This window comes from Mus pahari, chromosome 6 (genome assembly GCF_900095145.1).
Source record: "Mus pahari chromosome 6, PAHARI_EIJ_v1.1, whole genome shotgun sequence".
Taxonomy (NCBI): Eukaryota; Metazoa; Chordata; class Mammalia; order Rodentia; family Muridae; genus Mus; species Mus pahari.
In genome coordinates, this window is record NC_034595.1 from 89,364,824 (window position 1) to 89,381,280 (window position 16,457).

The 16,457-nt window shown below is 48.6% G+C and overlaps 1 protein-coding gene across 1 annotated transcript; it reads left to right on the forward strand.

The window, feature by feature from the left end:
- Positions 1-10,511: 10,511 nt before the first annotated feature.
- On the forward strand, positions 10,512-16,311 carry Mul1 (mitochondrial E3 ubiquitin protein ligase 1). The gene is made up of 4 exons (XM_021200697.2): positions 10,512-10,728; positions 14,045-14,132; positions 14,666-14,786; positions 15,361-16,311. The coding sequence occupies exons 1-4, from the start codon at positions 10,609-10,611 to the stop codon at positions 16,088-16,090; spliced, it is 1,059 nt and encodes a 352-aa protein (XP_021056356.1). The 5' UTR covers positions 10,512-10,608; the 3' UTR covers positions 16,091-16,311.
- Positions 16,312-16,457: the final 146 nt, after the last annotated feature.

Genomic DNA, 16,457 nt, shown 5'->3' on the forward strand with positions numbered 1-16,457 from the left:
TATGACCTCAGACAGACCTGATGGAGTAATCTCCCAACTGAGGTCCCTTCCTTATAAATAAATCAAGCTGATAACCAAGATTCGCCATCATAACTAGTTATTTCATTTTAATTATGTACATGTGTGTGAGCACATGCACATTAGTACAGGTCTCTCAAGCTGGAGTTTAAGGCCTGAAATAAGTGCTGGGAGCAGGATTCGGGTCTTTTAAAAGAGCAGTAAGCTCTTTAACCTCTGAGCCGTCTGTCTCCAGTCCCTTTACAGAGTTGGGTCAAGTATAGCAGAGGAGTGGTGGGATGAGAGGCTTAGGGAGCCAACTTAAGGAGGTGTTTACGTGAATGGGACAGTGGGCATCTGCTTAGACCTTCATTCTTGGCTTTTCACTGGTCTCCCCTTAGCCTTGACCTTGAGTTTCCATGACCTTGTACAGAATGGATTCTTGGCTAACATAAACTCTCTCTCTATTTGTAATCTCAGGCTGAAAACATCCTCTAAGCTGATCTATTGGCCAAGAGCCTAAATTGTCTGAGCATTTGTTAATCCTGAGAGTAAAGACCACTGTGGTGGTTTGAATGTGCTTGGCCCAAGGAGTGGCACTATTAGGAGGTGTGGCCTTGCTGGAGGAAGTGTGTCACCGTGGGCGGCGGGGGGGGGGGGAAGGAGCTTTAAGACCCTTGTCCTGGTTGTGTGGAAGCCAGTCTTCTCTTAGCTGTTTTCAGAACTCTCAGGTCCTCCAGCACCACATCTGCCTGGACAGTCAAGCTTCCTGCCTTGATGATAATGGGCTGCACTTCTGAGCTTGTAAGCCAGCCCCAATTAAATGTTGTCCTTTATAAGAGTTGCCTTGGTTATGATGTCTGTTCACAGCAGTAAAATCCTAACTAAGAGCCACCAGTGCAACGTTTTTGGTCAAATTAAGGAAGCTTTGTTTTCTGCCACACAGGGCTATCTCTCTAAAGCAGGACTTGAGAAAATACCATTGGATATAGGAGAAAGTAGGGATTCTATGGTTCAAAACCAGTAAGAGTAGGGGGTTCCTCATGGTTTTTGGTTCCGTAGGAACTTGCAGAACATCGTATCAGGGCAGAGGTTAGGGTATAGTGTTGGGGTAAAATTTTTGTTCACAGTGTGAAGGTGTGCCTCTGTTCTTCCGCACCTGCCTAAGGCATTCTCTGATTGGCTTTCATACAGAGCTGACCGCCTATAGCTACACAGGAAGTAGAAGGCGGGACTTCTGGGCATAGGTAGGGACTCTGGGAGAGAAGACTCCAGCCAGACGTGGAGGAAGTCAGGCATACCAGGATGGAGTGAGGGGTAAGAAGCCTCGTGATGAGTGTGAATTACAATAAATGGGTTAAATAAGTTACAGGAGCTAGTTGGGAAATAACTAAGCTAAGGCCTAAACTTTCATAAATAAATATAAGTCTCTGGGTCATTATTTGGGACCTTTCGGGTCAGAGACAGTGGTATAGAGCATGCCAAATTCCAGAAAACGGGTCAAGACATAGTCAGACAGGAATGAATTCATTTTGACCTTGGTTTTCTTTTATGAACATTGGCGTTTTGCTTACGCGTGTGTCTGTGTAAAACTGTCGGATTCCGGGAACTGGAGTTACAGACAATTGTGATCTGTCATGTGGGTGCTGGGAATTGAACTCAGGCCCTCTGGAAGACTATCCAGTGCTTTTAACTGCTGAGTCATGTCTCCAGCTCCTTAATTTGACCTTGTACTAAGATAGCTTCTAACCTTAAGATGGAGTCAGGCTTGTCCATCACGGTTTTCAATTGAATAGACAGTTGTGTCCTGTCTGAGTTTGCACAGCTTGTCTGAGCTTAGATGTGCAGTGGAAAAGTTGGGACATTACCCTTAGCTGGGAGACGTGGGGCTCATAATATTGAAATGGCTATCCATCTTATTCGTTTGAATTCCTAAAGGAAGCCACAGAAGGAGGCAGCTACCTCCATTTTCATTTGACAGATAAGAGACTGAGGCCTTGATACCACAGGCACAGGCAGTGCGGATCTCACCTGCAGTGACCCCTGAGGAAGACATCCAGAGGCCCCAGGTGTCACTAAGATGAGAAAGTAAGTGGTGGAAAGATGGAAGAGAAAGAAAAACCAAAGGATGGGTGCACAATGAAGAGAAATGGAACTGGAGATTTGACAGTAGTGAGAAACAGCCTGATATGAGAAGCCTGGGATGCCACCTGAGGCCGTGGTGGGATTCAGGTCCGTGCTGCCATTAAAAGCCATGTGTGGGTCCATGGCCTTGCAGCAGTGAGGGCCTTGTTGATGTCGTCCATCACCCATGTTACTACCAAAGCCTATGCAGACATTTCTGGTCTGTGCTGCCTGCGGCCTTGCTGACATCTGAGGGCTCTGCAGGTTGGCATCTGGGCAGCATGGGAAAGCTGGCCCCGAGGGCATGAGAGCAGGAGAGTTGGCCTTGCAGTGTAACAGCTGCTGCATTTGGGAAAGCAGGCCCTGCCTGCACCTCGCCTGGGTAGATATCAGAGAGGAGTCCCAGTGTGGCTCCAGTACTGATAGTGTAGCAGAAGCCAGAGGCCTCGAACCAAACCAATGACTCACTGTAGCGAACATTTGCAAGAAAAGCTGTTTGGGCAAAAGGGTGTACTGTGTGACACATGGTACTGTGTGACACACCGCAGCTCCCACAATGAGTTATTTTTGTAGTTGTTGTTTTGTTTTGTTTGTTTGTGTTCTTTTGAGGCCAGGTTGCAAGGGCAGAGGGCAAATATGGCGAGATGGGGAGATGAGTGGGATTGGGGTGCAGGATGTGAAATTCACAAAGAATCAAGAAAAATTAGAGAGAGACAGAGAGAGAGAGAGAGAGAGAGAGAGAGAGAGAGACAGAGAGAGAGAGACAGAGAGAGACAGAGACAGAGGCTTAGCTGGGCATAGTATAGCAACCCTGTGATCCCAGAACTTGGGAGATGAGGTGAGAGAATAAGAAATTCAAGGTCATCCTGACCTGAAGAGTGAGTTCGAGACCCATCTAGGGCTACAAGAGGTCTTGTCTCAGGAACCAGCCAAACCAAAGAAAGCCCCACCACCACCTCTTAGGCTCAGGTAGATGCCAGGCCTGGCCAGAGATGGCATGGTTGACCTAGCTCTCAGGCACCTGACTCCCAAGCCTGACTTGAGTGAGCCACCAAGTTGTAGATGTCTTCCCGCTGACTATGTGGCTCCCATGGTTCCCGGTGAGGCCAGGGGTAAAGGCCATTTAAAGATACTGCCACAGAGCCTGCTGGCGGGCAGTGAGCCTGAGACTTTCCTGGGCTCTCGAGGGACTATAATTCAGTTAGTGCCTTCCTGAAATTCCCCTTGTCCGGGCTGAGGCTGTGGTCCAGTTGATAGAGCGCACACCTAGCGCGTTTGATTCCCCAGCATTATGGAAACCGGGAAGCGGCCCTGGTGATGCATGCCTCTGATCCCAGCATGTGAGAGGTGGAGGCAGGAGTCACAGGAATCTGAAGTTGTGTTTGGTGAAGTCATAGCACATCCTTGGCTTCATAGTGATGGTTAAAGCAAGCTTAGGATACATGGGATCCTGCCTCAAACCAAACCAAACCAAACCAAACCAAACCAAACCAAACCAAACCAAACCAAACCAAACCAAACCAAACCAAACCAAACCAAACCACCCAACCAACCAACCAATATGAAAACCAAGATCTTTTATGCCTTTTCTTCCCCACTTCCCTAGAGCTGGTCTCCCTCATGAGCACCGATCGTCTGTGCCCCATGCCCCTGGTGCCCCCATGTGGCTGAAACTATCAACTGCAACAACCAGTGGCCATTCCCCATGATGTAAAATGATTGAGAGGCTTTTAGAGGGTGAGTTTATTCAAACAAATCATTTGCATTTTCCCTAGTGACGGACTGACCCGAGCCTCGATTTGAATCCAGGAATTTTGGCTTCCACACAGCTCTCCAGATGGGCTGTGGTGATAAACGTTCGAATACAAGCGATATGGTTCACAGATGGAAATGACTCAATTGCCGGGTTGTCTCTGAGGCCAACGATATTAACTGACAGGGATGTAGCTCAGTTGGCAGAGTGCCTGCCTCCCACCAAGAGGCAGAGGCAAGGAGAATCAGGAGCTCAGGGTTATTCTCCGCTGCACAGTGATTTCCGAGTGAATCTAGAACACATGAGAGACCCTGCCTCAGAAAGATACTTAAAGCTACATTCTACTGAAGCATGTATGGAGGGAGGAGGTGGGTACGCCCGGTGATGTCTCCTGGCTGAGCCTTGGTGCCTGTATGCGTGAACTGGGGATGAACATAGCCCTCGTCGCTTTGCTGGGGTGATGTGAAGATAGCACGCACTGCTTCATGGGAAACCATGCCAGGTCCAGCTGCCAAAGTTCACCACACACCTAAACCTGTACAGCCTTTGAGAAAACATAGAGGAAACGTGTGTGAGTCGTCTGTTGGTTTTGAGACAAGGTCTTGCTATGTAGCCCTAGCTGGCCAGGAACTCCCGGTGTTAACTGAGCTGGCCTCAACTCACAGACATCCACCTGCCTCTGCCTCTCCAGTGCTAGGATTAAAGACACACATCACCACATCCAGCTTGTTTCAGTGTGAGATGGTTTTGCTTTGTAATCCAGGACTGGCCTCCCATCTCCCAAGCCTTGTCCGTACCTCACGACTCTGGGACTCCAGAGCCTGGACATTTTTGTGATTTGAATGTAGACAAAAGTGTGTGTGTCTGTGTGTGTGTGCTGTATGTGGGTGTGTAGTGTATATGTGTGTGTGGTATATGCAGGTGACTGTGTGAGCATGCACAGCTGTGTGCTTCCACATGGAGGCCAGAGCAGGACAGTGGGTGCCTTCTACTCCCTGCCCTACTGCTTTGAGACAAGGCCTCTCACTCTCCCCAGAAGTTTACTAGCCAGAGAGCTCCCAGGATTCCCCACTCTCCACCTGGCTTTTTATGTAGCTGCTGGGGATTTGAACTCAGGTCCTTGTGTTTGCAGAGCAAACACCTTTGTCTCCCAGACCACTCCTTTCACCCACCGGCAATGATTTCTTAGATGAGCCAACAAAATCAGGACCCCTAAAAGGAAACTGGTTCTGCTGGACTTTATAAAACCTCGGAACCTCTGTTCTCCAAAGGACAGCCTAGAGAATTCGAGGTCAAGCTGGAGCCATGAGGAAATATCAGCAAGTGAAATATGTGATCTCACCAAGGGCTGGCATCAAGAATATATAAAGAACTCTTGGTAACCAGAAGCCAGGGTTGGGAGTATGGCTCAGTGGTAGGGTGCTTGCTTAGCATGCACAAAGCCCCCGGTTCAATTCCCAGCACCACAAACAAATCAAAAGTAACAACAACGGCGACACAGACAAAAGAAGCCAGGAACGGTGGCATGAGCCTATAGCTCCAGCTACTCAGTGGGCAGGGAGATCACTGGGGCAAGGAGTTGGTGGGCAGTGTGTGTAACATCCACTACACAAAACAAACAAGACAAACAAAAGGGAAAGATTGCAACAGATGCTTCCCCTGGTGGTAATTAGTATTTAAAAGGATGCTGGTGTGGGCTATAGGTGTTCCTCCGAGGATGTCTCTTCTTTCAGGAACCCCCGAAGCCCAGTCCTGTGAGCTCTTAGGCCAGTGCTGTCGATGGTAGGCTGTGGACCAACTCTGTAAGCTTGTACGTAATGACAGATCCTTTCAGGGCTTGCACGGATGACCCCGCTGCACTGGAATCTTCCCAACGTTCGCTTCGTTTTCACTTAATTGTTCCTCCATACATTTCCATCAAAGCTGAGCTCTGATCCCATGATTAACTGACCCGAGCTGCCCATAGCGTGTTACTTTACTGCTCCTTTAAGCTTTTGTTCTTTTTATTCTTTAGGAAAGAAATCTATTTGGTGACTGGAGCTATGGTTCATCTCTTAAGAGTGCTTACCGCTTGCATTAGGTGGTTCACCACCGTGTGGAACTCCAGTTCCAGGGTACCCAATGTCCTCTTCTGGCCTCCACAGGTATTGCACACACATGGTGTATGCACAGACAAGGCACTAAAACACAGGGATCCGTAAAAAATAAATCCTTTTCATAGCACGTTCCATTTTATGAACTTGGAGTGGTTTTTTTTCCAATTGATTGTTAAAAAGAAAAATGTCATTCTTGTGCCCTCTGATCCCCCTCTCTGTACTGGGAGAGAATCCTGGGAGGAATATGTGCTCATTGAAACTATGCTTTGGGCATGGTGGGGTGAGATGGCTCAGTGGGTGCAGCTCCTGTTACCTAAGCCTCATGATCTGAGTTCTATCCCAGAACCCACTGGAGGGAGAGAACTGACTCCCATGACCTCCACACATACACCAGGGCATGGTGATGCCCCTCCTATACTACTATTGCTACTACTAATAATAAATTAATAATTTTTGTTTGTTTTCAGAACAGGGTTTCTCTTCATAACAGCCGTGGCTCTCCTGGACCTGCTGGCCTTGATCTCACAGAGATCCGCCTGCCTCTGCCTCCCAAGTGCCACCACACCCCTCAAATTAATAATTTTTAATTTTTAGTTAAAATTAAAAATATTTTAATTAAAATATTTTTAAAAAATATTTTTCAGGCTTGGGGCACAACTCAGTCGGAGGTGCTTGCTTAGCATGTACAAGGTTTGGACCCAATACCATAAGAAATATGCTGAGTATATCATACAGTTTTTGGTAATTGTGTCAGCTGTCTTCCCAAGTGGGGGGATTCGGATCTTGTCGTTTTTCTTTTTAAAATAAATAATTTATTTTTGTTTGTTCTGTTCATTGATGTTTTGCCTACAAGTATGTCTGTGTGAGAGTGTCAGAAATCCTGGAATTGGAGTTAAGAGACGGTTGTGAGCTGCCATATGGGTGCTGGGAATTGAACCCCTGTCCTCTAGAAGAGCAGCCAGGGCTCTTAACCTCTGAGCCATCTCTCCAGCCCCCAGCCAGTGCTCTTAACCACTCAGCCATCTCTTCAGTCCCTTGTTATCTTTTCTATCTCCTGTTCCCTGTGGTACTAACCTGGCCATGTCCCTGCAGATGCTAACTTGCCAGCTCGCAAATCTACTTGATTCCTAGACCCTAGTGAATGCCTTCAGGGTATTTACCCAGTGACCAGAAGGTGACTTTTGCTTCTCTGAGGAGAACTGTGAACTTGGGTCTTTTTTTTTTTTTTTTTTCTGCTTTAGGAACCCAGCTCAGGGCCTCCAGGTCAGAGGTCAGAGGTCAGAGATTATTCTTCGCTGTGACTCAGTGAGGACAGCTGTCCTCAGCTGGAAATGGTTCCCTGGGGACATCTGGCACAGCCAAAATTGTCCAACTCTTGTGCCTAACGAGGCCCACATGGTGTAAACTTCAGCCTGTCTGATATTCTCAGCAACACTCACGAAGGAATTCCACTTTTGGCAGAGGAAAAGAAAGAAAGAGGCAGGGTTATTTTCAACCAGCCTGTCCCTTTTGCAAGCAATGGGCTTTTTAACACGCTCCCAAGAAAGCCCTACAAGGGCCTGAAGGGTAAGGAAAGGATGCTTGGCTCAGTAGCCGAGGACCCCAACCAATCGGCAGTGGAGACGCTGCCTAGATTTCAGTCTCGTGACCACACTTTTGTTCTTTCCCTTGCAGTGATCCAAGGATAAAAGGATTTTTGATTACTAAACAGATTGGATCATGCCCTTCCTCATCTCAAAAGGCTTTGGATCTTAAGCTCCCCAAAGATGATGACGCTGAGGCCAATATTCTCCGGGTACCAGTTTCCTTCTGTGGAAGAGAAAAAGAAAAACCCTAAATATGATCAGCGTTTTGTGAATCATCCTAGAGAGCCAAAAGCCTTGCCTTCTAAGCTGGGAGTGGCACGGGCTTGTAATTCTTGCAATACAATGTAAGCAAGAAAATTAGGAGTTCAAGGTCATACCTGGCTACCTATTGAGTTGAAGGCTGAACTGTACTATCTGAGCTTCTGTCTCAAAAAACAAACGGAACATAAAAACAGTATTCTTCTCCCTTCTTTTAAAGGTAAATAGGGTTGTTGGGCATGGAGGAGTGTATCTTTAACCCCATTACTCTGCAGGCAGAGGTAGAGAATCTCTGAGTTTGAGGACAGCCTGGTCAATGTAGTGAGTCCCGAGCTAGTGAGTGCTACACAGTGAGATCTTGTCTCAACGACAGCTAACAAAACCAAAAATAGGATCCTATTCCAACACATTTGTAGTCTGCCTTCCCATTTTTCAATTCATAGATATCAGGGATCTGGGGACAGAGACACAGCTCCTCACTGTCACCCACGGCAGAGTTTCCCTAGATTTTTAGGGACTTCAGCTCAGATCAAATGGATTCCTGGCTTCAATTGGGGGGGGGGGAGAGAATGAGTTCCAGGGACAGTCAATATAATGAGGCAGAGTCGGAGATTTTTATTATAGATATCTTGAGGGTTAGAGGAAGCATTGAGAAGACACGCCCAAGTGTAGGAATAGGTTCTCTAAGGGAATATGGCAATTGATTGGCTTAGCATTAGTTAGGTGGCTCTCATGCTAAATCTCAAGCAGTTTCTAAGAAGCCCCTCCCTGTCATTTGATATGCAAGATCGCAGTTGCCTTGGTTAGAATTACCATCTAGAACTCCTAGGGTTGCAAAAGGGGGCTGGTACATGCAGGTTTTCTGTAAATGAGGTTTCTGGTGAGACTTCTAGAAAATTGCAGGTTTATTGCTGGGAGGGGAGGAAGGCTTTGGGTAATTGTTAATTTTGCTGGAATTATTTTTTACATTTATTTATTTATCATGCACATGTTGGCAATACATAGCCTGTGAGCGGAGATTAGGGGACAGTGTTTGACAGTCGGTTCTCTTTCCATCCTGTGGGTCCCAGGGACTGAACTCAGGTTGGACAGGAAAACTTTATGGGCTAGCTGTCTTCCCACCCTTATGCTGGAATTCTTCTCTGGCAAGAGCCTTTGACCAAATTGCTGAGTAAGGCTCTTCTTTTTCCTGTCCCAACGTTTTTCCTGCCTCAACAAACATTTCAAATTTGATTCAACCAACTGACTATTGGGATTGGATACTTTTTATTCTTTTGTTATTTAAAAAAACACCCCAATGAATATTGATTTGGGTCAATAGATCTATTTTGAGGAATTTAAAGAATAACCTATAGGACACTGCAAGGAGAACCCAGGCTTTGCAGGCAGATGTGCTAGCTAGGATTTGCGGTGTCTCTGTTGTCTGAGAGGAGTTGGAAGTGTTCTCCAGAGGTCTCCTGGGTTTGAAGCACATTATCATTTTTAGTTAAAGGTCTGAGTATATTTATATTCTCTCCACCACTTTTTTTTTTGTTTTGTTTTTTTGAGACAAGGTTTCTCTGTGTAGTCCCTACTGTACTAGAACTCACTCTGTAGACCAGGCTGGCCTTGAACTCAGAGGTCTGCCTTCCTCTGCTTCCTGAGTGCTGGACTGTGTGTATTTCTTAACCCAAGCCTCAGTTTCCTCTCCTGAAACTTCTACTGTGACAGTGTTAAATGCATCAAATGCTGGTCTGGAGGGGCTGGGATGCAGCTAAGTGGAAGAACACTTGAAGCCCTGGGTTTGGTCCCCAGAGAGTGGAGTGAAATGCAGGCCTAGGAAACGTAACTACGGTATATGGCATATTAATAGTCACTCAATAAAAATAGTTGCAGTCGCCGGGCGTGGTGGTGCACGCCTTTAATACCAGCACTCAGGAGGCAGAGGCAGGCGGATTTCTGAGTTCGAGGCCAGCCTGATCTACAAAGTGAGTTCCAGGACAGCCAGGGCTACACAGAGAAACCCTGTCTCGAAAAACAAAACAAAACAATACAAAACAAGTTGCTGTTACTATTAAATAAGCAGTATGCTGTTTTAGGGTGGCAGCGGTAGATTAAGAGCAATTTTCGTGATTCAGCTGGTGTAGAAGTTGAGGACTTTGAAGCTGAACTAATCGCTCTTCAGCTCTCCTCAGCAGTATGGCTCCGACCATGTTCCCCATCCCCTCTGGCCGCAGTTTCTTCATCTTTAAAACCCAGGTTTCAAGGTTCTCCGATAGCTTAAAGCCTAACACTTCTTAGTGCTTAACACACATTTTACTCAGCTTCCCGTCCGATGGCGGCGGACATCAAATAATCCAGCAAGGGCTGCAGAAACAGCCCAGTGGGTGACGGCGCTTGCCACCATGCCTAAGAACTTGAGTTCCATCCCAAGGACCCATAAAGTAGGGGAGACCGGGACTCTCAGATGGAGTCCTGCCCTCTGTCTGTGCACCAAGGCACGCTCTCATAGGACAAATAAGGTGTCATTTAACAGTAACGGAGCAAGAAAAGTCTAGAAACCCGGAGGGAGCGCTCCCACGTGACCACGGCCAGCCCGAGGAAGGTTCCCGGTCCTCCTGGGATCTCACCGATCTCCCAGGAGGCCGCAGTAACCTCGCAACCACCTAGGCAACGTCTTTGCTCCACCCCCGTCCTCCACTTCCTGTCTGTACGTCATCGACGGGCGACGGGCCCACGGTTTTCCGGGAAGGGCTTCGCGGCTGCGTAGGGGTCGCCGGTGATTTCGAGGCGGCGGGTACGGCTTGGGGTCGCCATGGAGAGCGGGTCGCGACCGTCGCTCGGCCAGGTCATCCTGCTGGGCACCAGTTCGATGGTCACCGCCGTACTGTACTCCATATACCGGCAGAAGGCCCAGGTCGCGCAGGAACTCAAGGTCAGTGCCGGGGTTCGGGGCAGCCGGGGGCCTCGCTGGCAGCTCGCGCCGGGGCGCACCGGGGAGCCACGGGGCCCTAGACGACGCGCAGCCGGAGGGGACCCCGGCCACCTGCTGCAGCGAGGCTGCCCCTCTCCCCCCCAGTGACCCTCAGTGTCACCGGACGTCATCGCGGTGCTGTAAAACTTACTTCTCGAAAACCTGCTGGGCACCAGGGAGTGAGAAAAGCAGGGCAGGCCATTGTCCTGGTGCACAGTGCAGTCTAGGTCAACGAGACGTCTACGCGTCATTGGACCGTGTGACAGGGCGAGAATCGGGTTGGAGTAGGGCAGAGAAAAGCGGAAAGCTAGGGAAACGGACAGTTCCGCTTCTTTTGCTATAGTAAAATATCCGACAGAAAGCAGCTTAGGAGAGGGAGAAGGGTTATTTCGTTTGTAGTTTCAGGTTACTATCCATCATCGCGGGGGAAGTCCAGGCAGGAACTTGAGGCAGCTGCCAAATCACGTCTGAGTCGAGAGGAACAAACGCATCCAAGCTTAGCGCTCTCTTTGACTTCTCTATTACACAGTCCAGAGCCCAGACCTAGGGAATGGTGTCAGTCACAACACAACAGTGAGTTTCCCCTCCTTCAGTTAGAGCTATCAAGACAGTGTCTAAACAGCTATGCCTACACAGGCTGACTCAATATAGACAGTTCCTTATTGAGACACTCCTTCCAAGTGATTCTAGATTATGGCCAGTTGACAGGGGGCGTTGCCATTTTAAACTAGGTGATATTTGGGGGTGGAGATGGAGGATGTGAAGATATGTAAAACAGGGGTGATTCCAACGTGAAGAACAGCAAACTTAGAGGCTCATCTATTTAACTGCTCCGCTCCTGGTTTCTACAGTCACTTTAAAACTACATTCTCATTTGAGGGCTGCACTTAACAGTGATGTAAAACTAACCACTTCCCCAGATTGATTGAGTGAATCCTTGAACTGTGAAAAACTCAAATAAACCCTTTCTCCCTTAAGTTGTTTTCCTCCCATCCCAGTGTTTATCACAGCGAGAGGCATTGAAACTAAGCCAGCTTGGAACTTAAATTTAGGTCTTTAGGTTCAAGTGAAGTATAACCGGCCAGGCAGGAGTGAAGATTTCTATCATGTCCTTCCTGCTGACTATCAGGGTATTGAAACAGTGGACTCCAAGAAATTGAAATTTCCCCCAGGAAGTTCCTGCTGCTGGGAGAGGGCGAAGCCAAGGCTCTAGGGGTAGCAGGAGGGAGAACTTGTCAAGACGACCTTGGTAGGAAGGAGTGGGGCTGGGGCAGTGGGGCTGGGCAGGACCGTATCTTAACCTGACTGCTCAGCTATGCTATTTAAACTTTGCTTCCTGCAGGAGAGATGGCTCAGTTTAAGAGTACTGGTTGCTTTTTTAGAACCTATGTTAGATCATCAACTCCCACATGACAGCTCACAAATCATTTGTAACTCCAGTCCCAGGTGATCTTTTGGCCTCTGTTGGGTACCAGGCATGTATGTGGTATACAGACATGCATGCAGGCAAAAACCACCCATATAATAAAAAAATAATAAGGTGAAGATGTGAAAAGCCTTTGCTTTTGTGTTAGGACCCAAAGATGAAGCTGGGGTAGAGCCCTGGGGGTCTTCACCCTCGTTGGCTTTTCACTGTTAATTTAGCTTTTGTAGTTGGCTTATTGAGGACTGGTGGCTGACGCTGGCTAGTTATGGATACCACGGCACAGCTCTGCCTGAAACTCCAGCAACACAACACTTTTTGTCCTCCTTTCTTAGTTGACCGCCTTGCTCTGGGGCACCTGTCAAGCTGATGGACCTTGAAAGGGCAGGGGGTCATCTTCATATCTCAGTTTTTAATTCAGCATGTGACAAGCAGTAGCTGCCCAGTGCATGGTCGTGATTTTGTGTTGGCTGGAATTTCACTGTCATTCAGCTAAAGATTTGTTTTGGCAGTTGTATGGAAGATGGACTTTGGAGCCCAAGTCTTCTCACCAGGTTGGTTTCAGTAAGGGCTCAGACCCAAAACTGTGGATTCCTGCAGTGAAAAGGATTGGGTCAGAAGTTCCCAGATAACGAGGCAGAGGCAGGTCTCTGAGATCAGGGGCAGCCTGGTCTTAGTGAGTTTGAAGTCAGCCAGGGCCATATAGTGAGATATTGTCTCAAAAAACAAACAAAAGCAAAAACAAAAATAAAACCAACCAACCAAACAAACAAACAAAAAAAACCCTCAGAAAACCAAGCACAAAAAGACAAACAAAAAACCCAGAACAAACAACAACAAAACAAGATGAAGGACACCCTCAGATGAACGCTAAGTTCTAGGCCAGCCTATGGTACTTGAGACTTAGTCCCTAAAAGGATGAAATAACCCTTCCTGGAAAAAGCTGTGGGAGCCCTAATGTTAGACTTTGACCTGTTGGTCAGGTTACAGAATTTACAGAGATATGTTTGTACCTTACTCCGGTGTTTTTCCTGGTGACAAGAATGCTTGGTTATTGCATAGCTTCTTAGGGTTTTACTGCTGAGAACAGACACCATGACCAAGGCAACTCTTATAAGGACAACATTTAATTGAGGCAGGCTTACAGGTTCAGAGGTTTAGTCCATTATCATCAAGGCAGGAACATGGCAGCATCCAGGCTGGCATGGTGCAGGAGGAGCTGAGAGTTCTACATCTTCACCTGAAGGCTGCTAGTGGAAGACAACTAGGACTAGACTATTAAACCCACACCCATAGTGACACACCTACTCCAACAAGGGTACACCACTTAATAGTGCCACTTCCTGGCCCAAGCATATACAAACCACCACAGCTTCCATGTGTCAGCCCTGGACTGTGTTTTCCCATACCTCAAAGTTCATTTATCCCACCCAAAACATTCCATGAGCTTGTCTTCTCCCTCCCTTACAGTTTGGAAGCGGACTCAGATGAGGGAAGCTGTTCAAAATCAAGGCTGTGCTGCAGCTTGAGCTCGCCCCGTCTGCTGAGGTTCCTTCTACAGTGTGCCAACCAGCTAGCACCTTTTATATACGCATGTAAAAGTATTTATGTGAAAGGAGTGTTGTGCTGAACTGGAAAGCAGACGGTGACACCTCCAGCCTTGGGGAAGGGAGCCCAGTGCCCCTGGCCTCATCATGTTTCTGGGCCAGCCTTCAGAAGCACAGCCTCCCGATTGCCCTCCTGTCTGCCTCTTCATCCCCCGCCCTCCTCATCCCTCGCCCCACGACTCCTTAAGTCTGATAGAGCATGTCAGTATTCAGTGGCTACTTAATATCTATTTATTTTTGCATTTAGGGAGCTAAGAAGATTCATTTGGGTGAAGATTTAAAGGGCATTCTTTCAGAAGCACCGGGAAAGTGTGTACCTTATGCTGTCATTGAAGGTGCGTTTGCTTGTTCAGTGTGTGTGGCAGCAGCTGCTTCATTCCAGGGGCCCGTAAGGACCATCTTGGCTGACATAAACACTCTCCCTTTTTAACATAGTTGTTTATTTTATCTTGTGTGGGGGAGGGCAGGGTGAAGGTGCCACTCCACACTGGTGCAGGTCAAAGGACAACTTGGGGGAGGTGGCTCTCTTTCCACCTTCTTGTAGGTAGATTTTCCAGGGTTCAGGTCATCAGGCTTAGTGGCACTTTACCTGCCCGCCCTCCTAGGAGCCTTTTAATGGTGTTGGGGCAAGGTGGCCAAAGCACTGCAGACATGTGATTGTTTTAGAGAGAATCAGTGTGGTATAAGGTAGTTTAGGGCCCAGTGATGTGGCTCATGTGAAGGACTTACGTCAGGCACTTTGCTCTCTAAGCGTGCCTTACAGTGGCCCGGATGCTGTTGTGTTGATTGGTTAGTGAAGCTCAACACATGGGAGACCTTAAAGAGAGGCCAGAGTGTCCTTCAGAGACCATGGTTGCTTTCTCTGCAGGAGCTGTGCGGTCTGTTAAAGAAACACTCAACAGCCAGTTTGTGGAAAACTGCAAGGGGGTGATCCAGCGGCTGTCGCTTCAGGAGCATAAGATGGTGTGGAACCGAACTACCCACCTTTGGTGCGTGTCCTCTGGCCTCTACACTACCTCACTCGGTCTGTTCTGGGCCTAGGCCTGGGCTTGCTGAGTCTGGCTTCTTGCGGATCGAGTTCAGAGCTGCCTCTCCACGCCTCCAGTACTGCTGTGTGTGCTGTACACTTCCCTTAGAGCCCAGGAGGCAGCCATTACAGCGCAGGCTCCTAGGCCCACGTCCTGATTGCAGAACCTGGTTTTTAGAAGGGACCTGGAATCTGTTGATTCTTAGCACAGTGAAGTTATAGAACGTAGTCAGGTGGATTTGCTTAAATATTTGGGTGCCAGAATATGAAGTGAGCCATTTTCCTGTCTGTTCCTAGCAGGTTTTGTCTCAGGCACTTCTGTGATGGTGACACAAGAGCGTAGACACTAAAGGTGACCTCTGTTGCTCCCCAGTGTCCACAAGACTTGAGCATTTAAAGCGGCCCCTCCTTGCTGTGGTCTCAGGGCTCTAGGGCTCACTATGGAGTCTGTGTGTGTACCCACATGTAGGTGACCCCATTGTGGGAGTCAGGTGCCTGCTCTTCTCATGTTCATTTTCAGTCCTTGCATTTTTTAGGAATGACTATTCCAAGATCATTCACCAGAGGACTAACACTGTGCCCTTTGACCTCGTGCCCCATGAGGATGGCGTGGCTGTGTCCGTACGGGTGCTGAAGCCCCTGGATTCGGTGGATCTGGGCCTAGAGACCGTGTACGAGAAGTTCCACCCCTCTGTGCAGTCCTTCACCGATGCCATCGGCCACTACATCAGTGGTGAGAGGCCCAAAGGCATCCAGGAGACAGAGGAGATGCTGAAGGTGGGAGCCACCCTCACGGGGATCGGGGAACTGGTCCTGGACAACAACTCTGTCCGCTTGCAGCCCCCGAAGCAAGGCATGCAGTACTATCTGAGCAGCCAGGACTTTGACAGCCTGCTGCACAGGCAGGAGTCTAATGTCCGGCTCTGGAAGGTTCTGGTCCTGGTGTTCGGCTTTGCCACTTGTGCCACCCTCTTCTTCATTCTGAGGAAGCAGTACCTTCAGCGGCAGGAGCGCCTGCGCCAGCAGCAGCTCCAGAAAGAGTTCCTTGAACACGAGGCCCAATTGCTGAACCAAGCCTCGCCTGAGGACAGGGAGAGTCTGAAGAGCGCCTGCGTTGTGTGTCTGAGCAACTTCAAGTCCTGTGTCTTCCTTGAGTGCGGGCACGTGTGTTCCTGCCGCCAGTGTTACCTTGCCTTGCCAGAGCCCAAGAGGTGCCCGATCTGTCGGCGGGAGATCACCAGGGTGATACCTTTGTATAACAGCTAGGAGTCTTGTGGTCACATTGCAAGTGACCTTTGTCAGGGTCTGTCTGAGGCCTTTGGAGGGGTGGCTGTACCTTCTCGTATGATGGAGGGCACTGGTGAACCTCAGCTCCAACAGCTGGATGTGGCTTTTGAACCTGGACCTGGCGGGGGCTGTGGTGAGGACCCCTTCTCGGGAGCTAGATCCATGTGTATGACTGAATAAGACCAGCTCATTGTCCAGGCTCCAAGGCCAGTCCTCTCGACTCTTGCTCCTGGGGGTGGGGGTGGGGGTGGGGGTGGGGGTGGGAGGGGTGAGTGGGCTTGGGAGGAAGGCGGAGCTCTGAGGGCCTTACAATGTGGCCTCTTGGGAGACGGCCCAGACTCCTCCT